This window comes from Erinaceus europaeus, chromosome 3 (genome assembly GCF_950295315.1).
Source record: "Erinaceus europaeus chromosome 3, mEriEur2.1, whole genome shotgun sequence".
Taxonomy (NCBI): domain Eukaryota; kingdom Metazoa; phylum Chordata; class Mammalia; order Eulipotyphla; family Erinaceidae; genus Erinaceus; species Erinaceus europaeus.
The window spans coordinates 29,997,469-30,024,579 of record NC_080164.1 but is presented as its reverse complement, the minus strand read 5'-3'; the positions used below and the strand labels follow the sequence as shown (position 1 = coordinate 30,024,579).

The 27,111-nt window shown below is 50.5% G+C and overlaps 1 protein-coding gene and 1 long non-coding RNA gene across 5 annotated transcripts in view; both read right to left on the bottom strand.

The window, feature by feature from the left end:
• MTA3 (metastasis associated 1 family member 3) overlaps positions 1-27,111 on the bottom strand; it is an 88,052-nt gene that overhangs the window by 6,556 nt on the left and 54,385 nt on the right. For 2 of the 4 annotated variants that reach the window (XM_060186938.1, XM_007537255.3), the window contains exons 6-14: positions 26,924-27,041; positions 20,409-20,511; positions 18,570-18,669; positions 16,780-16,968; positions 15,358-15,432; positions 8,905-8,963; positions 7,298-7,419; positions 6,543-6,694; positions 5,581-5,803 (exon numbers count right to left, since the gene is read on the bottom strand). In XM_060186938.1, coding sequence (XP_060042921.1) covers positions 5,581-5,803; positions 6,543-6,694; positions 7,298-7,419; positions 8,905-8,963; positions 15,358-15,432; positions 16,780-16,968; positions 18,570-18,669; positions 20,409-20,511; positions 26,924-27,041 — 1,141 coding nt within the window. The remainder of the gene's footprint in view (positions 1-5,580; positions 5,804-6,542; positions 6,695-7,297; positions 7,420-8,904; positions 8,964-15,357; positions 15,433-16,779; positions 16,969-18,569; positions 18,670-20,408; positions 20,512-26,923; positions 27,042-27,111) is intronic. The other 2 variants (XM_060186939.1, XM_007537254.3) reach the window with 1 other exon arrangement.
• On the bottom strand, positions 10,413-11,114 carry LOC132537646 (uncharacterized). The gene is made up of 2 exons (XR_009549106.1): positions 11,054-11,114; positions 10,413-10,744 (listed from the first exon to the last, which is right to left on the bottom strand). It is a non-coding gene; the product is annotated as an uncharacterized LOC132537646 (long non-coding RNA).

The following is a 27,111-nucleotide window of genomic DNA, read 5'->3' as shown; positions in this document are numbered from 1 at the left end:
TCCCCACCTGCAGGGGACTCGCTTCACAAGTGGTGAAGCAGGTCTGCAGGTGTCTATCTTTCTCTTTCCCTCTCTGTCTTCCCTTCCTCTCTCTACTTCTCTCTGTCCTATTCAACAACGACATCAATAACTACAACAATAAAACAACAAGGGCAACAAAAGGGAATGAATAAATATTTTTAAAAAGTTAAAAAATAAAATTAAAGAAAGAAAAAGGAAAAAGACTGATAGAAAGGAACAATGAGAGAGAGGAGACACCACAGCACCAAAGCTGCCTCTACTGTGGGCTTGAAGTTGGCTCATGTGCATGGCAAAGCAGGTGCACTGGTGCACCATCCACGTGACTATTTTGCCAGCCCTGGAAAAAAAAAAAATTCCCCCACAGGTGCACTATCCACGTGACTATTTTGCCAGCCACTTTCTACCCAAAATACTGAAATACTGGTGTCAGCTCTTGAGGTCAGTTTGCTGAGCAGCTGCTGGAACCTGGCAGGAGCTCCCCAACTGAGCTGGGTCCAGGTAGAAAACAGGCTTTGGTACTCAGAGTCCCTGAGGATGTGGCTGTCACTAGGCCTGGTATGTGATTGCCTGGATGGGCCAGGGGCAAGGAGCATGAGGCAGAGCCTGGGAGCCAAGGGCGGGGAGCTGGGAGCCAGGGGCCAAGAGCTGGAAGCAAGGGGCCAGGAGCTGGGACCCACATTGCTGCTGTGTGGCCCTCACACATCTTGACAGGATGGGCCCTGCTGATAAACGGGGGTGCAGGGAAGCTAGGTTAGATAGCTGCCTTCCCGCAGAGCTCCTAGTGTGTGGGCATGTTCATTCTGTGCAGTGTCGGAGCCACATGCCTGTACGACCCCACTGCTCACAAGCCAGCTCTTCATTTATTTCAGATCAGGGAAGATACCACAGTCACACTCCACCATCCATGGAACTTCTGCTGGTGCTGGGGCTCAAACCCAGGGCCCACAGAGGATAAGGTGCTGCCCTACTGGGAGACCTGGCTGCTGGCTCCTCATACATGTAGATTATATTAAATGTTGGCCTTACTTCAGATTGCTAATTCTTGTGATTTTATTTACTCTTTCTGTCATCACAGGGGTTTCACCATTCCAGGTTTTTTTTTTTTTTTTTTTTTTTCAGATAAAGGAGAGTCAGAAAGACCACAGCAGTGAAGCTTCCTTCATTGGAGGCTGGGCTGAAGCCTGGGTCATGCCCATCACAGAGCAGCCACACAAGCACACGAGCGCACTGCCTGAGTGAGCCGTCAGGTTGTTTGGCAGTCATGACGCAGTTTTGCATAGGAAAAATAATGACATGACTTTTCCCTTACATTCTCAGCCTCCCAGGCTTCCTCCTCACAGATACTATGATCTTACGCTTTCTGTGACACTGTCACACATGCAAACAGGTCCCCTCGGGGGTCCCACAGCCTCAGTGGCGGTTCCTGATGCAAATATAAGCCAGAGTTAGGGCCAGCTGGAGAGCACCCCTTACCACACACGAGGACCTGGGTTCGAGCCATGCGCCACTTCATAGGAGCACCTATAGGGAGAGGTGCAGAAGTAGTGCTGCTGCAGGCCTCTTTCTGATAAAGTGAGAAAGAATGAAAGGAAGGAAGAAAGAAAGGGAAAGAGGAAGGAAGGGAGGATGGTAGGAAGGAAGGAAAGAGAAAGCAAAGGTGGGCAGGCAGGATGGTGAAGGGAGACTGGTGGCACTGAACCCTGGCGAGGGCCCTGGTGGCAGAGCCAGCACTGCTGCAGCCTCAGCAGGTTCATCAGGGAGCACTGGAGGCAGTGAGGAGGCTCTATGTGGAGCACAGGACATGCACGGAAGAGGCTCCGAGCTTCCCCACCCAGCACAAGGCCGGGGGCATGCTCTGATGCCTTTCTCCAGCTCTCCAGCACATAGAGACACCTTCTGCAAAGATACATTCTGAATGACAAACTTCCCTGTGATTTGAAAGCACAGTCATGATGCCTCACTGTGAATTTTAACCTTCTTACTAGGGGAAGTCAAGGGAGTTTGTACATGTCCCCCAACCATTGGCCCATATGGCTGCCTGCCGAGGGGAACCTGGGAGTTGGAGCTGAGGGAAGGCAGAAGGGGATCAAGACCCGTGGATACAGGTTCGGTGTCCAGCCTGGAGGATAGCAGTGGACGTCAAGGTCCCAGATCCTAAGGACTCTCCTGAGAGTCTTTAACTGCTTCCAGGAAGCTACACAGAAAATGGGAGATACTCTTGGGCTGGAAGAACGCAGAGGCCCCAGAAGGCACAGGCTCAGTCCTTAGCACCAACCTTATACCAGGGCTGGCCTCTCTCTCTCAAAAAATAATAAGTAGTAAAACTGGGGGTGGGGGTGGGCTGGGTGGTGGCGCAGCAGGTTAAGTGCAAGAGCCGGCATAAGGATCCCCTTTGAGCCCCCGGCTCCCCACCTGCAGGGGGGGGGGTCACTTCACAAGTGGTGAAGCAGGTCTGCAGGTGTCTATCTTTCTCTCCTCCTCTCTGTCTTCCCCTCCTCTCTTGATTTCTCTCTGTCCAATCCAACAACTGCAATAACAATAACAACAAGGGCAACAAAAATGGGGAAAATGGCCTCCAGGAGCAGTGGATTCATAGTGCAGGCACTGAGCCCCAAAAATAAAAAACAAAAGAGAAATAAAACTGGGGGTCTGGTGGTCGTGCACCTGGCTGACTGCACATATTATCATGCACAAGGTTTGAGTCCCTGCTTCCCACCTGCAGTGGGGAATTCATGAGTGGTGAAGCTAGTCTGCAGGTGTCTCTCATTCTCTTTCCCTCTCTATCTGCACCTCCCCTCTCAATTTCTCTCTGACCTATATATAATAAAAAGGTAAAATGGCCACCAGGAGTGGTGGATTCAGAGACGACCCGAACTGCCCCTGCGGCTACAGACAGACTATGACCCACATAGTCAACGACTGCCACCTCTCCAGATTCAAAGGAGGTCTCGAAACTTTCCATCAGGCTCAACCTGACGCTGTTGACTGGCTACGGAAGAAGGGCAAACGCTAGAGGAAGAAGAAGTGCCTGCACCGAGCCTCAACAATAACCCTAGTGGCAATATAAAAAAAAAGGAAGTGAGCTGGGGAGACAGCATAATGGTTATGCAGAGACTTTTATGCCTGAGGCTCCAAGGTCCCAGGTTCAATCCACAGTACCATCATAAACCAGAGCTGAGCTGTGCTCTGCTCTTTGAAGCTGTCATTAAAAAAAATAAATAGGGAGCCGGGCGGTGGTGCAGTGGGTTAAGCACACATAGCGCGAAGCACAAGGACCAGCGTAAGGATCTGGGTTCGAGACCCCGGCTCCCCACCTACAGGCGAGTCGCTTCACAGGTGGTGAAGCAGGTCTGCAGGTGTCTATCTTCCTCTTCCTCTCTGTCTTCCCCTCCTCTCTCCATTTCTCTCTGTCCTATCCAACAACAATGATAGCAACAAGAATAATAATAACTACAACAATAAAAAAACAAGGGCAACAAAAGGGAAAATAAAAAAAATAAATAAATAAAATAAAAAAAAAGAAGTGAGAGTGACTCAGGAGGTGTGCAGTGAATAAAGGACTGGACTCTTGAGCACTGAGTCCCAAGTTTTTTTTTTTCCCCTTCTGGGGTTATCGCTGGGGCTTGGTGTCTGCATTACAAATCCACTGCTTCTGGCAGCCATTTTTTTCCATTTTCGTTGTTGCTGTTATTGTTGCTGAATAGGACAGAGAGATTGAGAGAGGAGGAGAAGAAGACAGAGAGGGGGAGAGAAAGATAGACACCTGCAGACCTGCTGCAGAGTTGCTTGTGAAGCGACTCCCCTGCAGGCGGGGAGCCAGGGGCTCAAACCAGAATCCTTGCGCTGGTCCTTGTGCTTGGCGTGTCTGCTCAACTCAGTGCATCACTGCCTGGCCCCCAAGTCCCAAGTTTAATCCCTCTCATCTCACGTGCCAGAGTGATGTTCTGTTGCTCGCTTGATCTCTTAAGTAAATGAAAAACAGGGGGCTGGGGTGGGGGGTGAATCTGGTTAAGTGCACATATCACCAAGCGTTAAGGACCTGGGTTTAAGCCCCAGCTCCCCACCTGCAGGCAGTATGCTTTACAAGCAGTGAAGCAGGTCTGCTGGTGTCTGTCTTTCTCCCTCTCTATCTCCCTACCCCTATCAATTTCTCTCTGTTCTGTCAAATAAATATACAAAAAGTAGAATGAAAAAAAGAAAGAAAAAAAATGGCTATCAGGAGTGGTGGATTTGTCATGCAGGCACCAAGTCCCAGCAATAACCCTGGGGGCAAAAAAAAAAAAAAAAAAAGCTCTTTGTCCCTCCTCACACCTTACAATGTTGCTCTTCTAATAATGTCTGTAGAGAGAGACAATGATTCACTCCTGAGTCTCTCTCTCTCTTCCCAGTGCCCTGCCCCATTGCAGACACCATTTGTGTCTCATCATTCCAGTGAACAAGGAGCACATGAGCCCACTTCCTCACCACGCAGCTGGGGGGCGCCTGCAGCAAGGACTCAGATCATAGGCGCCACCTCCACTCAGTGTCCAGCGGATTCTGCTCATCCCTGCTGCCTGTGCTCTTAGCCAAAGCACTCTTCTGAGCCCTCAGCCCCCAGGCACAAGGCCTTTCAACTCTTCTGCCAAGAAACAATCTTCCGAAATAAGAATGCTTTTTGACTGCGTTTCTATGGAAGCGTCTTTAAGCCAAAGTGGAAGATCTCTGAGTGAAATGCCACCAAGGCCACCCACTGCCTGTCCTCAGGACTTGCCACCCGTGGAGCCACAAGGCACGGTTGCTCAGTCTTCAGGGACAAGGATTTTGTTGGAAGCTTCTAGCAGGCTGGTGGGGGTCTTGACCCAGAATGGCTGAGCTAGATCGAGCTCACACACACACCCAGCCACCCTGGGACCACGTGGGGACGCCCACAGCCCATGTACAACACACAGGACCTTTGTTCCCCCAACAAAACACAAGAGTGGGATGTTGAGATGCGTGGTGATGTCATGTGAATGTGACATGCAGACAATCAGGACAAATGACCGTGAGAGGTGAGGGTGGGGCCAGCAGGAAGTGGGCAGCCCACCAAGACCTGGAGCCGGCTTGTGAAAGCCAAACGTGCACCCTAAGAATTTAATTTCATGGCAGCTGCTGGCCCAGGTCACACAAGCCAGGCTGGTGTGCACCCATGGGTGGGGCTGTGGAAAAGTCAGGGCTGTGGGGTGGGTTGCAAATGTCCCACATTCGGGGGTGGGGGGAGAGACTGTACACCAGCCTAGTAAGTCCTGCATGACACAGGATAGTGCCACCCAGGGGCGTGACTTGGGGCCGCCCTGAAGGCAGTGGGGTCTTGGGCCCCATGGGAAGCCTCCCAGGACCCCCAGACCAACAGCCAGCAGAAGCGCTCCTAAGGATGTCAGGTAGTAGAATGGCAGTGGACAGAAATGATGGCAAAATAAAACAAAACAAAACAATGAAGTAAACCAAATAAAAGGCTGTACACAAGAACATATGTTTATTGCAAATAAAAAACCAGGCCGGGGCGGGCGGGCCAGGGCTAAGAATTCAAGAGCAGCTTACACTCGGCACGGATGGCAGCGTGGTTGATGGGGGCGAAGGGGCGCCGGGCAGCCTGGCGTAGCCGCAGCGAGCTCCTGCAGGCCTGCCGTGCGAACCGGGTGAAGTGGCTGGCGTGGAGGAAGAAGGCCTGGCGCGTCTTCACAGCTGAGCGAGGGCTGCCCGAGTCCCGGCCCGGAGGGGCCTGCAGAGAGTGGCGAGATAGGTGGCTCCTGACCCGGGGGTCCTGCGAATGGGCGGGTGACAGTGAGTGGCTGAGGGCCCTGAGGGAGGGTAGGTGAGTCTCCAAAGTCCCACTCCCAACAGCCAGGCCTTCCCGTGGGGCTGGGGGAGGGCCATTTATCATTCTTTATTGTTGCTTCATTTTCTGTGAGGTGGGGGTAGGTGGGGTGGTGGGGTGGGAGCTCACGCATATGAGATGCCACTGCTCCCAGAACGCTTTTTCATTCTGATAGATATGGAGAGGGGAGGGGAGAAGAGGGGAGGCACTAGGGCAACAGCTGTCTCTAGCGCCAAGACGCTTCCCAGTTGGTGCTGGGGCTCCAGCTCAGGCCGTGTGCACAGCAAGCAAGCTGCTCGCCACATGAGCTACCTCTCTGTGCCAATTATACTGTGAAAACATTTTATTTATTTGATGGATATCCAGAAGGAAGAGGGAGAGAGGGAGGGAGACACCTGCAGCACTACTTCACCACTCACAAGACTCCCATCACCCTGCAAAGCACTCACTCACACAGAATGGGGGTGGAGCTGGGGGGTGGGGGGTGCCCATGGCTGATGGGACTGCCCATGTTCTCAGGGGCCTCTCTCACTCACTGGCTGTGGCATCCGTGTGGGGCTCTGATCATGGCTGGCTCTCTGTGCCAGGGTGCTGAACCCAGTCCCCCCCCACCCCTGCCATGCTCACCCCCTGGGGGGTGGGGCATGGCAGTTCTGGGACCTGCCCTAGGGTGGGTCCTGGGTACCTCTGTGGTGGGGCTGGGGCACAGCTTCTCGTCCTCTGTCTGCGTGGGCATCTTCAGCCCCCCGTACTTCTTCCAGTAGAGCCAGCAGGTGGCACAGAGCCGACACTGCATGTTGGGAGGACCCCAGGAGTACCACTGGTGAGACTGTGTGGCTGGTGGGTGGGTGAGGGGGATGGCACACAGTCACATGGTCACTGGCAGAGCACCCAGACCCGCCCCTGCCCCTACTGAAGCAATAGTGTGGTCCACATGCGGGTTTCCAGGACTCTGGACTGAGGGGCAGGGAGGGCAGTTCACCCAGCAGGGCCAGCACCTCCCATGGGCACCCACCCTCTTTGGTTCAAGCCCTGACACCACAGCAGGAACAAAGGCCCAGGACAAGTTCCCTGAGTGGATGAGCACTGCTCTGGCCTGTCTTCCTCTCTGTGTGAAACAAAAGGAAAGACCGGCTCGGCCAAGGCACTGTGGGAGGCTGGGCGCACGTGCAAATGCCTGGGATCCTTGGGCTTTTTACTGCTCCTGTGAGGGTGCGCTTGTGGGCACCCTCTGCTGTGGGCATGGCTGGACATGGTGGTCACAAAGGGATGCACTACTGCCCAAGTCCAGACCCTGGCCCAGGCTTCTGTGCCATGACCCTAGACAGATAGATAGATAGGCCAGGCTAGGGGACCAGGACATGGACAGACAGACAGACAGACAGGCCAGGCTATAGTACCAGGACATGGACAGATGGCCAGGCGAATGGATGGACTCACCGAAGCAACTCTCACAGGCGCGGCCCAGCAGGGGGCTGGAGACAGGGAAGCCGCCCACGGCCCCATTGACGCCCGGCTTCGGGGGGCCAGTGCCTGTGACGATGTTGACGGTGGGTTTGCTGCTTTCAAGGAGACGGAGAAAGAGGTGACTTGATGGCCATGCACTTGATGGCAAGGCACTTTGTACTGCAAGCTGACCCTTTGGGGACACCCCCAATCCCCCTCCCCAGGGCCTGTGATCTGTCTCTGGGGCTAGCACCTACAGGTGTCCTGGTCCCCAACCCCTCGTCCTTCACACCTCTCTAGTTACTTGTCACAGACACTCAGACACTCGGAGGAAGTGGCTTTTCTTCTCAGATGATGGAAGTGCAGGTCAGTTGAGCTGTCTTTAGAGGCCACTGTCCCCTCCTGCATGGGGACAGCTGCCAGCCCGAGACTGCACAAAGGCCACAGGCCATTGGGTCACAGCCAAAACACTCTGACTGTGCCCACGTTCTCAGAAGGTTCTTCTGTTTAATGTCACAAAGCCAGTGGCTGTGGGCTGAGTCTGTGTTTCAGAAAAACATGGTGTGTGTGTGTGTGGGGGAGAAGCGCCATGTGCACAGGGCTACAACTCTCTAGAAACATGGGGTTGTTGGATCAGAGCAGTGGGCCTGTCCTGGCTGCCCCCACATGACTTTCTAATCTGAGCAAGCTTCTGCAGACAAAATAGAGGCTCTGCTCCTAAGAAAACCAAGGACCCGGTCAACTATGCATCTGAAACATAAAGCCAGGGCTGGGGAGAGCTCAGTGCTGGGGCATGGAACTTGCATTCCTAAGGTTCAGAAGATCAGGTTCAACCCCTGGCATCGTCACACGTCAGAGTTGAGCAGTGTCCTGGTTTCTCTCTCTCTCTCATAGAAAAAATAAATAGATAAATCTTTAGGCAGGGTGGGGAACAAATCAGAGCTATCTGCTTTGACATAAAAGGTTTATCTCATAGCTTAAGGTCTCTGACATATGAAAATAGGTATCCGGATATCAAAATCCAGTGCACAAAATGAAATCGCCGTGGAAGAATTACACTGAGCTCAAGGAATGAAGAGAAGCCTCAGTAAAGTACAAAGAAGTGGGCAGTGGCTTTCGTTTTGTCCCTTTAGGACGGGGGTGGGTGGGGTGGGCAACACAGGTTCAGCACAGCAGACAGAGTGGGAAGGGCCTTGCGTGTGCTGGGACCACGGCTTCTAAACCCAGGCGGATGACACTAGAACGTGCTGGGAGCAATCAGTGTCTGGACAGGCTCTGCTGAAGTTTATAGTGACTGTCCCCAACCCCTGCTCTGTGCAGCTGCAGCTCAAAGGGTCATGTGACACTGGCCAAGTTCGTTCCAGAACCTACCAGCTTCCCAAGGCACCTCTGCTTCCCACCCCAGGGTGGTGAGGATGACGCCCCCTCCTGCCATGGCTACAGCTCTTCCCCAAACGTCACTGTGGAGGTGCAGGTGCTGGGCATGTTCACAAGTTGTGGGGGATGGAAACACTACGCACAGAGACAGGCATAGTGGGCTGCTGTGGTGTGCGCAACACCTTTTGTGCCAGAAGCATGGCCAGGGAGGTGGCAGTACTTACTACGTGGGGATGTACACCTGTTTTAGCTTGCTTTCTGCTTCCGCCGCCTTTAGACGCTTCTGAATTGAAAGAGAAAACAACTGTTGGGGTGCCAGGTGGTGACGCACCTGATACAGTGTGCAAGAACCCAGGTTCGAGCCCCTGGCCCCCACCTGTAGGGGGAAAGCTTTACAAGTGGTGAAGCAGTGCTGCAAGTGTCTCTCTTTCTATCTCCCTTACCCTCTTGATTTCTTGCTGTCTCTAGCCAATAAATAAATAATTTATTAAAAAGAGAGAGAGAGAGAGAAAGACTGTTAACACAGAACCTCACTGTGGCAAAAAGCTCTTCGCTCAGGATATGGCAAAGTGGGATCAAACACTGTCACTGAGGGCCTGCCTCCCTCGCTCATGCAGGGGCTCAGCCTACAGCAGCTGTGAGAAAAGCCCAGGACCACAGAGTCATAGTACCTTAGACACAGGCCACAGAAATAACACAGCAAGGAGTGTCTCTCTCTGCTCTCCTCCAGTGGACAGACAGGACTCACACTTTTCACTCTGCAGAGTCAGCTGCTGTTTTTTCCTTGCCTTTCTGGGGCGGGGTGGGTGTGGGGGAACCCCACCATCTTTGTGTCTAGGAAAACAATCGGAGCTGACTAGTCTCCAGTCAGGTCCATGCCCATGTAAAAGCAGCAGCAGCAGCTACTTTAAGTGTTCTGCAGCAAACCAGGACTCAGTGAGCAGGAGACAAGAGGCAGGTGCAAAGCAGTATGACTCACACCTGCTTTCAGGGAGCCCAGGGGAGCCTGGGAAAGGGGCAGGGTAAAACCACACAGTGTAGGGGGCTAGGCGGTAGCGCAGCAGGTTAAGCACACATGGCACAAAATGCAAGGACCTGCCGTAAGGATCCCGGTTCGAGCCCCCAGCTCTACACCTGCAGGGGGGTCGCTTCACAGGTGGTGAAGCAGGTCTGCAGGTGTCTATCTTTCTTTCCCCTGTCTTCCCCATCTCTCTCCATTTCTCTCTGTCCTATCCAACAACAATGACAGCAATAACAACAATAATAACCACAACAATGACAACAAAAGGGAAAAAAATAGCTTCCAGGAGCAGTGGATTCCTGGTGCTCTAACTGAGCCCCAGCAATAACCCTGGAGGCAAAAACAAATAAACAAACAAACAAACCAAAAACCACACAGTGTAATCTAGAGGCCACCATCACAGTGAGAAGAGAAGACAGGGAAGCAGGTGATGGGAGGCAGATGTCCATATTCCACTGCTCAAGGAGGAGGAGACAGAGACATTAATGGGGATGAGAGATGGAGTGAAAGTTGGCAGAGAGTTCTGAACACAGGCTTAAGAGCATGAGTTATTCATGGGTAAGTAGAATTCTTTGTTTTGTTTGATCAGAACACTGCTCAGCTCTGGCTACTAGGATTGAACCTGGGCCTTGTTGCTTGCAAGTCCTGGGCTCTACGGCCAGAATTCTTCCTAACCGACTAGCAGGTCTGCAATGGCATGGAGACTGGAAGTTCGTCCACAAGTCACTATGCATGACACTGATTTTTTTTTTTTTTACTTTTTAAAAATATTTATTTATTTACTTATTCCATTTTGTTGCCCTTGTTGTTTCATTGTTGTAGTTACTACTGTTATTGTTATTGATGTTGTTGTTAGATAGGACAGAGAGAAATGGAGAGAGGAGGGGAAGATGGAGAGGGGAAGAGAAAGACAGACACCTACAGACCTGCTTCACCACTTGTGAAGTGACTTCCCTGCAGGTGGGAAGCCAGAGGCTCAAACCAGGATCCTTGTGCCAGTCCTTGCACTTTACGCCACCTGTGCTTAACCTGCTGCGCTACTACTCAACTCTCATGATGCTGATTTTTTTTTTAATTTTTAATTTTTTTAATATTTATTTAATTTATTTATTCCCTTTTGTTGCCCTTGTTGTTTTATTGTTGTAGTTACTATTGTTGTTGTTGTTGGATAGGACAGAGAGAAATGGAGAGAGGAGGGGAAGACAGAGAGGAGGAGAGAATGATAGACACCTGCAGACCTGCTTCACCGCCTGTGAAGCGACTCCCCTGCAGGTGGGGAGCCAGGGTTCGAACCGGGATCCTTATGCCGGTCCTTGTGCTTTGCGCCACCTGCGCTTAACCCGCTGCACTACAGCCCGACTCCCGATGCTGATTTTTTAAAGAGCCTCAAAATGCATTTTGTCTGCACTGCCCTGTTGTATGCTTTACACTGGGTTCTAGTTCTCCCCCGCCAAGAGAATTGCATCAGTCCTGTTAATTTCGCGGGCCCGCTTGGCCCCGCCCCTAGGAAACCCGCCAGAGTTCCAGAGTGACAGAGATCCTGGGTTCCGGAGTTCGAGAGTGCCAGAGTTTCAGAGGGTTCCCCAGTAAGAGAGTTCCAGAGTTCCTGAGTTCGAGAGTAAGGGAGAGGGTTCCTGAGTTCCAGAGTAAAAGAGAGAGTGCTTGCGCCGCCGCAAAGAGACAGCAGAGTTCTGTTTGGTGATTAGTTTGTCTTAGTTTATGAATCGTTGTTCCTGAATAAAGAAATACAGCTTCCCTGCCCAGCCGTTGTCTCCGCGTCTCTGTTACCCGCCATGAAGCTACTCAGCCAGCAAGAGCTTACGAAATTTTAACAACACTGCCCCACCACCACCATTCACAGGATGAGTGCAGCTGTGGTCAGTGGGCTTCCTGGCCCCTTCCACAGAAAGCTCTGACATGTGACTATCAGGATCCCATAGCTCTAGGGGGTGCAGTAGGTATAGCTCTCAAGCATGCGGGCTGAATTTGGATTGGCAACATCATACATGCCTGAGTGATAGTCTGCTTTTTTCTTTCTCCCCCTTTCACATTAATAAACAAGTCTTAGGGAGAGGGGGAGAAGAAGAAAGATGAGGAAGAAAAAGGAGGAGGCAACAAGTGTTAAATGAGAACACTTCTGCAAGATGTACCTTCCTCCAAAAGTTAGACTCTTCAAAATAAGCAGATGAGACAATGATCTGTTTTGGACATTTGAGATGGGATCAAAAACAAACTGTCACCTGCTTTGAAGAATCATTTTGAAGAACAAGTATATACAAAATTATAGTAGTAAGACTGACCACTTCAGGTGTGGGGAGGCCCCAGGGGAGTCCTCACACAAGTGCCATCTCAGGAGGGCTCAGAAGAGTTTAAAGTTGTATAATTGGGGAGTTGGGCAGTAGCACAGCGGGCTAAACGCATGTGGCACAAAGTGCAAGGACCCGTGTAAGGATCCTGGTTTGAGCCCTCGGCTCCCCACCTGTGTGTGTGGGGGGGGTCGCTTCACAAGTGGTGAAGCAGGTCTGTAGGTGTCTATCTTTCTCTCCCCCTCCTCTCTCCATTTCTCTCTGTCCTATCCAACAACAACAATATCAATAACAACAACAACAATGACTACAACAATAAAACAACAAGGGCAACAAAAGGGAAATGAATAATAAATAAATGTTTAAAAAAATTGGATGACTGATGGCTGGGAAGGTGGCCCAGTGGACAGAACACTTACTTTGCAAACCTGAGGTCTTAGGTTCAATCCCCACTGCCACATGTGCCCGGAACAGTGTTATGATCTCTCTCATTGAGTAAATAAACAAATAAAATTTAAAATATGAAGCCAGTGACCAGAGTTTGAATCCTGGCATCACATGTGTCAGAGTGATTCACTGGTTCTCTCTCCTCTTCTATCATTAATGAGTCAATCAATCTTTGACTGGGTTTGATCCCTGGCGCTGCCCATGACAGAGAGGTGCTCTGCTCTCACACTGTCTCTCCTGTGATAAACAAGATTTTTTGGGGAAAAAATGTCTTGAGCATCTGGGAAGGTGGCTCTGTGGTAGAAAGTAGAAGTTGCAAGTGTGAAGCTGAGCTGGACGCCTGGTCTCAGAAGTGATGCACTGACTCTCAGTTTTTCTCTAATAAATAAGCTTTTATTTATTTATTTATTTATTTATTTATTTATTTATTTTCCCTTTTGTTGCCCTTGTTGTTTTATTGTTGTTGTTACTGATGTCATCGTTGTTGGATAGGACAGAGAGAAATGGAGAGAGGAGGGAAAGACAGAGAGGGGGAGAGAAAGATAGACACCTATAGACCCACTTCACCGCTTGTGAAGCGACTCCCCTGCAGGTGGGGAGCCGGGGGCTCGAACCGGGATCCTTATACCGGTCCTTGGGCGTTGCACCACATGCGGTTAACCCGCTATGCTACCGCCCAACTCCCATAAATAAGCAAATCTTAAAAAAAAAAGTTAAGACTTTGAGACAATAAGGTGACAGAAGGTGTGACACCTCATCTGAGGTTCTGCCCAGAGTGACAGTCCCCAAGCCCAATGTTCAGGGGAGGAAGCCTCTCTCTGCTGTCTCTCCCTGTCCTGCTTCAAGAACTATCATGATCCTATGGAACTCAAAAGCCAAGACTAAAACTCTTAAGGCCTGTGATTGGGGGAAACAGCTCAGCAGCTAGAGTACAGGACCTGCATACCTAAAGCTTGGTTCCCAGCACTGCATGTACCAGAGTGGTGCTCTGTTTTTTTTTTTTTTTTTTTCTCTTTCATAAAATAAATCTTTCTTTTAAAAATAAATTAAAAATCCTGGGGCCGGGTGGTGTGTATACTATAGTATATAAGGACTCAGGTTCAAGCCCCTGGTCCCCACCTGCAGGGGAGAAGCTTCAGGAGTGGTGAAGCAGGTCTACAGGTGTCTCTCTTCTCTCTCTCTTCCTCCCCTTCCCCTCTCAATTTCCTTTTTTTTTTTTAAGACTTAAAATTATTTATTTTCCCTTTTGTTGCTCTTGTTTAACATTGTTGTGGTTATTGATATCATTGTTGTTGGATAGGACAGAGAGAAATGGAGAGAGGAGGGGAAGACAGAGGGGGAGAGAAAGACAGACACCTGCAGACCTGCTTCACTACCTGTGAAGTGACTCCCCTGCAGGTGGGGAGCCGGGGGCTTGAACCGGGATCCTAACGCCGGTCCTTGAGCTTTGCACCATGTGCGCTTAACCTGCTGCACCACTGCCTGGACCCCCCCCATTTCTGTCTGTATCCAAAATAAATAAATAAATAAATAAATAAAGGGACCAGGTGGTGGCACACCTGGTTGAGCGCACATGTTATAGTGTGCGAGGACCTGGGTTCGAGCCCCCGGCCCCCACCTGCAGGGGGAAAGCTTCACAGTAGTGAAGCAGGGCTGCAGGTGTTTCTCTGTCTCTCTCCCTATCACCCTCTTACCTCTCGATTTCTGACGGTCTCAATCCAAATAAATAAATAAATAAAGGTAATTTGTTTTTAAGATTTTGTTTAATATTTATTTATTTTCTTTTTGTTGCCTTGTTTTATTGTTGTTGTAGTTATTATTGTTGTTGTTATTGATGTTGTTGTTGGATAGGACAGAGAGAAATGGAAAGAAGAGAGGAAGACAGAGAGGGAGAGAGAAAGATAGACACCTGCAGACCTGCTTCACCGCCTGTGAAGGGACACCCCTGCAGGTGGGGAGCCAGGGCTCGAACTGGGATCCTCACGCTGGTCCTTGCGCTTGCACCATGTGCGCTTAACCCACTGTGCTACCATCTGACTCCCAATAAAGATAATTTTAATAAATAAGGGAGTCGGGCTGTAGTGCAGCAGGTTAAGCGCAGTTGATGCAAAGCACAAGGACCGGCATAAGGATCCCGGTTCGAACCCCGGCTCCCCACCTGCAGGGGAGTCGCTTCACAGGTGGTGAAAGCAGGTCTGCAGGTGTCTATCTTTCTCTCCCCCTCTCTGTCTTCCCCTCCTCTCTCCATTTCTCTCTGTCCTATCCAACAATGACAACAACAATAATAACTATAACAATAAAACAAGGGCAACAAAAGGGAATAAATAAATAAAATAAATATTTAAAAAAAATTAAAATAAATAAATAAATAATATGAAAATAAAATAAAATCCTATCTTCCACTTTAAGGGACAATCTTGTCAGTTAAAACAGTTTATGAGGTGGAGGGCTAGGCAGTGGCTCAGTCAATTGAGCACAAACGTTACCATGTGCAAGGACATTCGTGGGCTCAAGCCCCTGCTCCCTATCTTTAGGGGAGGGAAGCTCTGACAAGACTGAAGCAGGTCTGTAGATGTTCACCTTTCTCTTTGCCTCTCTGTCTCTCCCTCCCCTCTCAATATCTCTCCGTCCTATCAAACAGAATAGAAAGGAAAAAGAAAGGAAAAAATGGAGTGGTGAATTTATCGTGATGGCACTGAGCTTCAGAGATAACCCCGTTGGCGACAAAAAAAAAAGCAAAACAAAACAGTCTAGAATAGACAAGGCAAACAGAACCATCTCAGCTTTGCTCTGTGGCTGGGGTGTGCCCCCAGGTTGCAGCAGCAAGCTGAGTGTGTGTGTGTGTGTGTGTGTGTGTGTGTGTGTGTGTGTGTGTGCATCCTGGCGTGTGAGTGGGGGCTCACCTGCTGCACGTATCTGTCGGTGGTCTTCCACATGTAGTAGTACTCGATGATGCTGGTCAGCGACTTCCAGGGCAGCTGGAGAAACAACGCAGTGATGAAGACACAGGAGGCCAACGCTGCCCTTCGCAGCCCACAGCTCTCCAGGGGGGCTTGCTCTGGAAGGAGCGTCTTAGCAAACAGGGGTGACTCCTCACAGGGCAGATTTCCGTAGAGACTCAGCACCTCATGCCCCATCAGAAGTCACCCCCAGGCAAGTGAGGCCATTTCAGAGTTCCTCACAGCTCTCGGTGCAGGAGCAGGGGTGAAGGTTTGAAGGGTGCTGTTTAGAAACAATGTTGACGGGCCTGGGTGGGGGGCTCTCCCAGCAGGGTGCATGCCTTCCCACGAAGAGTCCTGGGTTTGAGTGCAGGCAGCCAGCCCATGGGAGCACCTCACAGGAGCACCAGGCACCAGGGGCATCTCCATAGATGGTGGGGCAGTGCAGTGATACCTTGCCCTCTATCTTTACTACTCTAAATAAAAATGAGGAAGCAAAAAGCTGAGCTGGAGGGTTCAAACCCAGGCCGTGCAGGTAGCAAGATGGCGTGTATTGAAAAAGCAAGCGATCCTTAAACAAATAAAAATGGAATTACCTTATAATCCAGCAATACCACTCTTAGGCATTTATCCAGTGGATATTCAAACACTAATTAGAAGGGACATATGCACCCCTACGTTCATAGCTGCATTATTCACAATAGCCAAAGAATGGAAGCAGCCTAAATGCCCATCAACAGATGACTGGCTAAAGAAATTATGGGATATATACTCCATGGAATATTATTCTGTGATCAAAAAAGATGATGTGTCCAAAATGGATGGAAGTGGAGGTGACTATGCTTAGTGCTTCACTCATAGGTGGAATCTAGAGAACTGATTCATATGAACTTGCCAAGGGAAAAAAAAAATCACCCAAACAAAAAAGAAGCAAGAAAACTGTAAGACTTGTGAGAACTATGGTGCTTGGACAGCTGGGGATGCAGTAAACTGAGGATGGGAGACAGACTGTCAGGCAGGGTGCCTGCTGCCCATGGACACAGACAGCCCAGCTTCCAGCCCAGCTTCATCTGGGAAGCTCAGTGCAGTGGCCTCTCCCTTTCTCTCTAGATGAGAATGTGGCCTGGTGTGGTGAAATCCCACATGCATGAGGACCCAGCTCTGGGGAAAACACAGAAAAGTACCGAGTGATGAAGCAGGATAGGATCTACTTGGGAAGCGAATGGAAGAGGCCACACTTCATAAAGGAGGGAGTGGGCTCCGTCTGCAGGGGCCCCTTCCCCAACAAAGACCAGACCCTTGGGCGCTCCATCCCTTCCTTCAAGCCTGCCAGGGCCTGCCCCCACCCCCACCCCCACCCCCACCCCCACCCCTGCAGTCACTCACAAAGTCCTGGCGGATGTCAGTGAAGTCTTTGCCGTACTTCTCCAGTGCCTCCTCGAACAGGCTGGCCTCTGAGGCTGACCACTCCTCCATCTCGTCTCGGCAGAGCACAGGGCCACCCAGGGGAACCAGGACGCTGATGGCACTGCTCAGGTCACAGCCATGCCGGTACAGTGTGTCCATGGCGTGGAACTGCAGCAGACAGACGGACAGACAGACAGTTGTCAGGTGGATGCCTCTGGGGACACTACCACCTCAGGAGACTGGGATTTCACACCCTCAACTGGGGAAGATGTATGGCCATCGGCTCCACAAAAGCCGGGGCTGAGGAGGGTTAGGAGGTGTCTGATCAGGCTGAGAAGCCATCCCGTGTGACTGTCATGGAGGGCTCTCCCCCCCAGAGACCCTTGACAAACCTCCCCCCTCTCCCCGCCACACACACAGATAGTTGACAGCTGGCAATGACCAAGTCTCTGTGGGGTTCATGGATGCTAGGGGCCCTGCACCTCTTTTCTCCCCACAAACCCAAGACTCCCTACTTCTAATAAAGCAGAGCACTGAGGCCCTTCTGTTGGTGAGGCATCCCCCAAGTGACTGTATGTGCAGTGCAAATGGACACAGATGACATGGGTATGGGACCCAGAGCAGAAAAAGGCCACGAAGCTCCAGCCAGAGCAGACACTGAACCAAGGTGCTCTTCCTAGGCACTGGGGGCAAGGACAACAGTGCAGGCTGGGTTGGGGGTGAGGGTATACTCTGGGGGAAGCCAGGGATAAGCCAGGGAGAAGCAGGAATGCAGACCCAGGCCCTGAAGGGTCATGGGAAGATACCCTTATCACTGAATCATGGATCCTTCCTTGGCCATCCGAGGACCCCTGACGGGAGTGAGTGAGTGAGGAGAAGATGGCCCAGTGACATATCAATTATGAGGGGTGGGGAGTGGCAGGCCCATGCTGAGGACAGAAATACACTATGATCAGCCCGAAGCTGATCTTAGAAAGCTAGAATATCAGGATAAACTGGAGAAAATACAAACAGAATTAAAAACAAAAACAAAACACAAAAGAATGGTAAAAACGCATAAAAAATAGGAGAAACTATTTAAAATAACAAACATAGCAAAATTTTCCACATTAACAAAATATCATTGATAAAAACTGAAAACTGGATGAATAATAACAATAACAACAACGACGACGATAAACAAGGGCAACAAAAGGCAAAAATAGCCTCTAGGAGCAGTGGATTCGGAGTGCAGGCATGGAGCCCCAGCGATAACTCTGGAAGCAAAACAAACAAACCAACCAACAAAACCTGGTGACAGAAGAGTAGATATAATCCATGGACCAAAAATTGGTCTTCTAAAGCTAACCCAACACCAGAGTAAATCCAAGAAGAGAAGAAAACAAGACAAGGGAAAGCAGCCTCTGAGCTGCTTTTAAATCCTCTCAAAACCGTGGGCTAAGGAGCTCTTAAGAGGTCAGGACCACATGGTCCATCTGCTCACAATGAACATTCAGGTCCTTCCCCATCAGCTAAGACAGAGAAGCTCACATGGTTTCTTATCTATCAAATCTACATTCACATAGTGTCAGATTCATGGAAAAACAAAACCCGTAAGACAATATTATCCCCCTCTCCCTGATAAGCCTAACTTCAAAGGCCTTACCTCCCCCAGTCTGCAGAGGCTCCATGTTGTAGTCACACTGGGCATCTGGGTGTATGTTCACTAAGATGGCACCTCAGCAATGCAGGGGGCTCTGGCCTCCCCCCCCAAATCCGCCACATCTTACCAGCGTGATGTCCCGTGATGCTGCGGCTGCACTCATGTGGAGGCTGGGTTGCCGGACGGAGCTGCTGCAGTCCAGGGCACGCGCGAAGGTGCCCACGGCCCTGTGTGGTGTGGGCAGTTAGTCTCAGCTCCCCGACTGTCCCCAGGACAAAAAGTCAAAGAAACATGGGGAGGAGCGGGGCAAGAACCAGTGACCCCCAGGTCCACAAGAGCCTACAGGTGCATGGGGTGGGGTGCTGGTACTCAGGTACTCACACTCCCTGAGCCTGACGGTGGGAGAGCAGAGCATTGCCGGGCACCTGAGACACTGGGGCTCAAACTTGGGACCTCAGGCCTGATGGGCCAAGGCTCCAGTCACTACACCATCCTCTCAGTCATGTTACAGTCACATTAAAAAAAAAAAAAAAAAAAAAATATATATATATATATATATATATATATATATATATATTTACTTATTCTCTTTTGTTGCCCTTGTTGTTTTATTGTTGTAGTCATTGTTGTTGATGTCGTCGTTGTTGGATAGGACAGAGAGAAATGGAGAGAGGAGGGAAGGACAGAGAGGGGGAGAGAAAGATAGACACCTGCAGACCTGTTTCACTGCTTGTGAAGCGACTCCCCTGCAGGTAGAGAGCCGGGGGCTCGAACCAGGATCTTTACACCGGTCCTTGAACTTTGCACCACCTGCGCTTAACCCGCTGTGCTACTGCCCGACTCCCTACAAACACATTTTTAAAAAGTAGCTTTAGGGCTGGGCGATAACACACCTGGTAGAGTGCTTACTTTACTAGGTAGGAAGCCCCAGGCTCAGACCCCAGAAGCAAATGCAAACACCACAGCACCAGCAGCTCCATGGATGGTTGAACAGTGCTTCAGTGTCTCTCTCCTATTTCTGCCCTCCGCTTAGTGGACATGAAGATTGGCCCCAAGATGGACAAACGTGTAGTACAGCCACTGCAGTAAAGGCCCCACATCCCCAATAATCAGGACACAGCGCAGTGTGGTGGCACTCAGAAGCGCCCCCGTGCATCCCCAGGCTCTGACCCAGTGAGCTGCACTCCCCTGAGAGCTCACTGTCCTCAAATCTGCCTCTTGCTCTGAGCTGGGCTGTCAGCCGAGGCTGTCTGTGTGGACTGTCCTCCATCTGACCCTCTGCCTGTCAGGACCATGGGTAGAGCCAGTCCGCTGTGGGCCCCTGAGCACAGGTTGGGCCAGCCGGCTTGCTGGGTGTGCAGCCAGGAGGGACTGAGGGACACTGAGGGATGGATGCAAGTGTCACAGAGCAGCCCGCAACTTCCCAAACAGATGCACCGAACTCCCTCCTGCTGGCTGTCCCTCCCTGTCCCCACCACCTGCAGGACCTCACAGCTGGCTGTCCCGCTGCCATAGGCCATGCAGAGGCATCTGACTGGTCCCTGTGCTAAGATTCACCCCCAAACGGGAAGTGAACAGCCACTGGCTGCACCAGGTGCTTCTCGGGACAGCACCAAGGCCACGTGTGCCCTGGCTAACAGGGAGAAGAGGTAGAATGGGAATGGACTGCTACAATGTCCACTAATGATCCTGATTCCAGAGGCCTCCTGAGACCAAAGGTCACTAACAGGACTAGTGCCCCAGGGCAAGCACTGGACAGGCCGAGGGTGGACTTCAGCCCTTTGCCATGAAGGCCAGTCACCCTCCTGGCTGTCCCCAACTGTCCTCCTGAGTTCAGACTTCTGTGGTAAGTGAAGATCCACTTTTGTGTTTACAACATGGGCAGACAGACAGACAAGCTGGCTGCGCACAGGATTCTTGCATGTGGGTCTGAGACAGCCCTCTACCCGTCTTCCCTCAAACTCACCGAGCGACAACCAGGAACTGGTCAATCTGGCGGTCTGTCAGTGGGCTGTTGGGGTCCCAGACCTTCACCTCCAGCTTAGATTGCTCCCTCTCGTCTGATTCTCCTGGCAGAGAGCGAGGGGACAGGCTGTCACTCAGGTGGGCAGTCCTCTTGGGGTACACAATGGGAGGGGGTATCCATGGGCTCCCCCCACCCTGACAACAGACTCAAAGGCTTAGCACACAGCTCTGCTGGGATCCGGCCTATGCAGACACGAGCAAGCAGAGCAACCATCACAGGGTCCTCAGAGGTGAGGATGGGACAGGCACCACCATGCCACCCATTCTCACTGTCCATCTCGCTCAGTTCATTGGAGGCAGAGTCACATGAGCTGCAGCCTCGCTGGGGGTGGCGCCCTCCAGCCCAGACTCAGGGTGTTTCCCCGACCCAGCCTCCAGGGGTTACCCATCCCCGGCACAGCCTCAAGGGATAACCCTCCCAGAAGATGTCTCAGTCTGAATGTTGGTTTGGTGCAGGAGCCACTGTTGTCTAGCCCTGGCCTACACTGTCTGGGTCCCAACTCAAAAGAGTGAGGGTCCCCTGAGGTGACGCAGGTGACAGCAGTGTGACATAGCAGCAGTGTGACATGGCACGGGGACCTACTGCCAGATCCTGAGGTCAGAGCAGGGTAGTGGCCCAGGGTTTGGGGACTCAGGACACACAGCCAGCTGGAGGACAGGCCCTGGGGATCAGTGGGTGGACACCACAGCTAGCCTCATGATGCGGGGACCTGGTGGTATCACTGCCACCAAGAAAGAATGTGACAGGGCTGCAGCTGAGTCACCACCGTGAGCACACTGAGCACAGATACCAGGTCACACGCACCTGAGCCTAGTGTGTTGTGTCGGCTATATGTGCCCGAACATAAGGGACAGTAGATGCCAGGCGGGCACAAAAATAAGGGCCAGGTGGTTTACCATGGGCAAGAACCCAGGTTCAAGTCCCTGCTCCCCACCTGCAGGGGGAAGTGTCACAAGTGGTGAAGCAGGTCTGCAGGTCTCTCCCTTTCTCTCTTTTTTATTTTATTATATTTTGCCTCCAGGGTTATCTCTGGGGATCGGTGCCTGCACTACAAATCCACTGCTCCTGGAGGCCATTTTTTCCCTTTTGTTGCCCTTGTTGTTTATTATTGCTGTTGCTATTATTTGTTGTTAGTATTATTGTTGTTATTGCTGTCGTTGTTGGATAGGATAGAGAGAAATGGAGAGAGGAGGGGAAGACAGGGGGAGAGAAAGATAGACATCTGCAGACCTGCTTTACCTCCTGTGAAGCGACTCCCCTGCAGGTGAGGAGCCGGGGGCTCGAACTGGGATCCTCATGCCGGTCCATGTCCTTCGCGCCATGTGTGCTTAATTCGATGCGCTACTGCCCGGCCCCTCCCTCTCTCCTTCTTCATCTTCACTTTCATCTCAGTTTCTCTCTGTCTCTATCTAACAAATAATGCTTCTTTAAAAACATTTTTTTTTATATTTATTTGTATTTATTTTTCCCTTTTGTTGTCCTTATTTTAGTTAGTATTGTTGCAGTGGATGTCGTCGTTGTTAGATAGGACAGAGAGGAATGGAGAGAGGAGGGGAAGACAGAGACGGGGGAGAGAAAGACAGACACCTGCAGACCTGCTTCACCACCTGTGAAGGGGTGCCCCTGCAGGTGGGGAGCCGGGGGCTCGAACCGGGATCCTTATTCCGGTCCTTGCTTTGCGCCACGTGTGCTTAACCCGCTGCGCTACTGCCGACTCCCACAATCCCTTCTTTATAGCACCATCAACAACAGAAATAGCGCTAAGAAAAAGAACTGAAGTATGTTTCTATAACAAGGCCACAGGATTTTAAAAGATGATTCAAGAGAAAGAACACTTGAAATCTTAAGGACTTGGGGCTGGGTGGTGGTGCACATTGCCATGCGCAGGGACTCATGGTCCCCACCTGTAGGGAGGAAGCTTTAGGAGTGTCAGAGCAGGGCTGCAGCTGTCTCTCCTTCTCTCAGTTTCATCTCCCACACCCACTCTTTCTCTGCCTCTGTCAGAAAGGGAAAGAAAAAGACAAAGAAGAATGGCTGTTGGGAGTAGCAGATGCAGATATTTGTGCCTGTGGCTCAGAAGTCCCAGGTTCAATCCCCCATACAACTATCATCCAGAGCTGAGCAGTGTTCTGGTGTGTGTGTGTGTGTCTATATATTTCCCTCTCTCATTAAAATAAAGACAATATATCATTAAAATAAAGACAATATAAAATATTATCTCATTAAATATCAATAAAAATAAATAAAAAATAAAAAATAAATAAATAATAAAAATAAATAAATAAAAATAATAAATAAAAAATAAAAAATCAATATCTCATTAAAATAAAGACAATATAAAAAAAAACTTATAAAGATTATAAGGCAAAACAGGACAACAACTGGTAATCAGATAACTCAAAATGATGAAATTTGAGAATGAGACAGCTTCATATCCAGAGCTGCCCCTGCCAGGCTGGGCCTTGACACCAGGGAGGTGACATCACTGTCACCAAGAGTCCCCATGAAACCACAACAGGGGCAAGGTACAGGGCCACCAAAATGGGGTGCTGGTGATGAGGGCCAGAGGGCCAGACTGCTTCCAGAACATGCAGCAGCCAGCTCCATTGACACTCCACAGCTGGAAGGCAGGGGCCACACCGGAGGAACACCCATTTCCCTCCCTGTCACCACAGCTTGTGGATGAGTGTGCCCACAACACGACTGCACTGCAGAGAGAAGGCAGGGGAGACTTAACTCACTTCAGGGGCTTCTCAGCCAGCTCGCAGTATGGGGGCTGGAAAGTAGCTCACCTGGTAGATCTACCAGGTACCTTTATCACACATGAGGCCCTAGGTGTGAGCCCTGGCAGCACATGGAAGCACCACGCACAGCACCCAGGGAGCCCTGTGCATGGTGGAGGTGGGGTGTGGGGTCTCTCCTCTGCTTCCCTTTTTTTTTTTTTTTTTAAAGATTTTATTTATTTATGAGAAAGACAGGAGGAGAGAGAAAGAACCAGATATTACTCTGGCACATGTGCTTGCTGGGGATCGAACTCGGGACCTCATGCTTAAGACTCCAAAGCTTTATCATTCCGCCACCTCCCAGACTACCTCTGTTTCCCTTTTTAAAGAATGAAAAAGCTGGCCAGGAAGTGGCACGCTGTCCAAAGCATAAGGCCTTGACTTCAATCCCTGGCATCCCATGCACCAGAGGGACACTCTGATTCTTTCTCTGTCTCTTTCATCAATAAATAAATGTTTAAGGAAAAATAAATAGTGAGCCTGCCTCTTCCTCAGAGCCTCACACAAACAGGTTCTTCTAGAGGGTCCTGTTCTCGCTCTTCCTGCTAACCTGACTGTGCCTGTCGGCTGAGTGAGCCTGCCCACGCCATTCTCGGGCCAGATGAGGTGTGTGCACAGGTCTGCCTGGGCCACCTTGCAGCTGGCCAGAGCGTTTCAGCTCTGGGGGCGGGGTGGGGTGGGAGACTTTCTCCTGGCGCCTGAACCCTGGCTCCACGTGGAATTCCATGCCTTCTGCCTCAGCTCAAACAAGAGCCAGTTTTTGGTGACAGAAGGTGGGGAGAGGCCCCCCAAGTCCCAGGAGCCCAGGTTCAGCTTGGGATTTGAGGGTGACATGTGAAGGTTTCCCACATCCCACCCCATCATGGGGCCATAACAGGGCATGGAGGAGGCCTGTACAGGCCATCTCCTGCCCTAGCTCTGTCACTGCCTCCCTGGTGGCATGCGTGCCACCCTCTGGAAGCAAGGGTGCCTATCTGAACTCTGCACCAGAACTCCTGACCCTTAGGGCAGAATGTCACCCTCACTGGCAGGTGTCAGGCCTTGCTGGGAATTAAGTCTTTAGGATGGGGACTAGGGGGTGGAAAGCTTCTTAAGTGGTGAAGCAGTGCTGCAGGTGTCTCTCTGTCTCTCTCCCTATCTTCCCTTCCCCTCTCAATCTCTGTCTGTCCTATCAAAAAATAATAAATATTACTATTCTTAATAAATATTATTATTTTTAATGTCTCTGAGATGGGTGTGCCCTGGCCTCATGCTTGTCTGTGTGCTTCCCACCAGTCTTGCCCAGCCCAGTGGCCTGTCTTGGAAGCGGCAGAATTTGTATTTATTTATTTATTTACTTGTTGGCTGAGCACCCCGCTGTGGCATGGAACCAGGGCCTTCACCTGTAGGCACTGTGGAATGTCTGCTGAGCTGGCAGCCACCCCTGGCTCCCAGCCCTGGGATATGTGTGTGTGGGGGGGTCAGAACACAGTCTGTCCAGAGAGGAACAGCTCTCATAGCCCACGGAACTTTCCATAGGGAAACGGGTCCCAGGTGGGGAGTTTTCATTTACTAGTCAACTGTGTTGTAACACTGGAGTTAAAAAGAGAGAAATTCTTCCCAATCTCTAATTAGAGTCTAAGTGTGAGAAAGTATTGTAATAACATGACATCATTAGACTACAATCACCCGAGATTCTGAGATGTGTTTGGGGGAAGCCTGAGTGTGTGTGAGGTTTATTTTATTTTATTTTTTATAATGTATTTTTTAATATTTATTTATTTTCCCTTTTGTTGACCTTGTTTTTATTGCTGTAGTAGTAATTATTGTTGGTGTTATTGATGTTACATAGGACAGAGAGAAATGGAGAGAGGAGGGGAAGACAGAAAGGAGGAAAGACAGATACCCGCAGACCTGCTTCACTGCTTGTGAAGCAACTCCCTTGCAGGTTGGGAGCTGGGGGCTTGAAGCGGGATCCTTATGCTGGTCCTTGTGCTTTGCGCCACGTGCGCTTAACCCACTGCAGTACCGCCTGATTCCCTGTGTGCGAGGTTTTTTTAGTTTATGTTCCACTTTTATCTTTTTGTGGCACCAGAGGATAAGCCCAGAGCCTCATGCACACGCTGCATTTCGTTGTTCCCAGAGCACTTCCTCATCCACAGACCCACAGAGAGAAAGGCTGCAGAGACAGCTCACCTGAACAGGGCACCTGCTTTGCCATACACGGGACTCAAGCCCAGCCCTGCCACACTTGATGGAGATTGTGTGCTGTGGTGTCTTTTCCTTTCTCTCTATCTGAAAAAAGCTTGGACTGGCAAAGTCTCCATAATGAGAGAGAGAGAAAGAGAGAAGGGGGGGGGAACATAGCAATAAACTATTTCTGTTGCTATAACACCCAGTGTGTGGTACTGACCTGGGGAACGGGCATGGCAGTGTAGGCCCCCTATCTGCTGAGCTATCTCTGCAGCCCCGCACACAACTCCTACCGACACAGAAAATCACCAGCTATGTATAAAACACCTCAGAAATGTACAGACGGGCTAACAGTAACTTAGGCATGCATGTGCTCAGCTTTCAGCAACAGTGAGACAGACAATGAGCCCAGTGCACAGGGAAGAGGGAGCTGAGCCCAACTGCTCAGCAATGGTCAAGCTCCTCATTCCCCTGCACCAGGGGTCCCTCTCCCATCAGAGGATTCCCCTCTTCTATGGTGTTTCCCTGCACGGGGGATGGGGGGGGATGCAGGGAGGACATGGGGGGATATAAGGGGGTTGTGGGGAGAGTGCTGGGGGTGCAGGGATTTCCCCCGTGCACAGCAAGATGCGCTCCATAGCACAGAGCTCTGATGCCTCCGGCATGTAAGCTGCTCCCAACAGCCGAACTCCCCCCCCCAAACTTCCCAGCCACGCATTCCTTGCCACCCAGAACCAGGGCTGAAAGGTGTCCAGAGCTCCAGGTGGGAGCACAGTGCATTCCAGTTTACATTCAGCAACTGTTGACCTTAAAAGTTCTACATAAAAGGAAACAACCAGGTGGCCCTGGAGGTGGCGCAGTGGACAGTGCTGGACTCTCAAGCATGAGTTTAATCCTTGGCATTGCATGTGCCAGAGTGATGCTCTGGTTCTCTCTCTCATTAATTAATAAATAAATGAATAGATAAAAAAAAAAGGAGAAGAGTAGTACAGGAGGTGGCGCAGTAGATAAACTGTTGGACTCTTAAGCATGAGGTCTTGAGTTCAATCCCTGGCAGCACATGTACCAGAGTGACGTCTGGTTCTTTCTCTCTTTCTCCTCCTATCCCTCTCATAAATAAATAAATAAGTACATAAATAATAGATAAACAAGGAGAAAGAGGGAAGGAAAAACAGCTAAAAAAAATCATAGCACTGTGAAACCCAAAGTGATGGATTGCTTCATGCCCATGTGAAGCCACGTCACCCCACTACAAAGTCACAGCCCTCCCACCCCTGAAACAATCCCATTAGCCCAATATGATCTTAAATAACAATAGAGTTGATTAGTGAAGCATTTTCTGTGTTTTGGAGGTTGGGGCATTCTGGGAATCGAACCCAAGGCTTTAACACTTACAGTGGCAAGTTCCTCACCCACCAGCTGCTCTTCCACAGAAGGATGAGAATGTCTGAGTGTGAGAGCGTTGTGTTTTCTGCTCAAGAAAGCCCAGGCAGAGCTCACCTTCTAGAAGCATCTCTGGAATGTCTGCTTGGTACCTGGGCCCCACACGTATCTCTCCTTTGTCAGCGAGCAGAGTTTTCACCGAGGGGTCGTACACCAGTGAGTAGAAAAAGGAATCCTGAAAAACAGTGGCCAACAGCCTTGGGTCAGCTTCACACCTTTTGCCTCTGAAGAGGAAGCCAGTACAT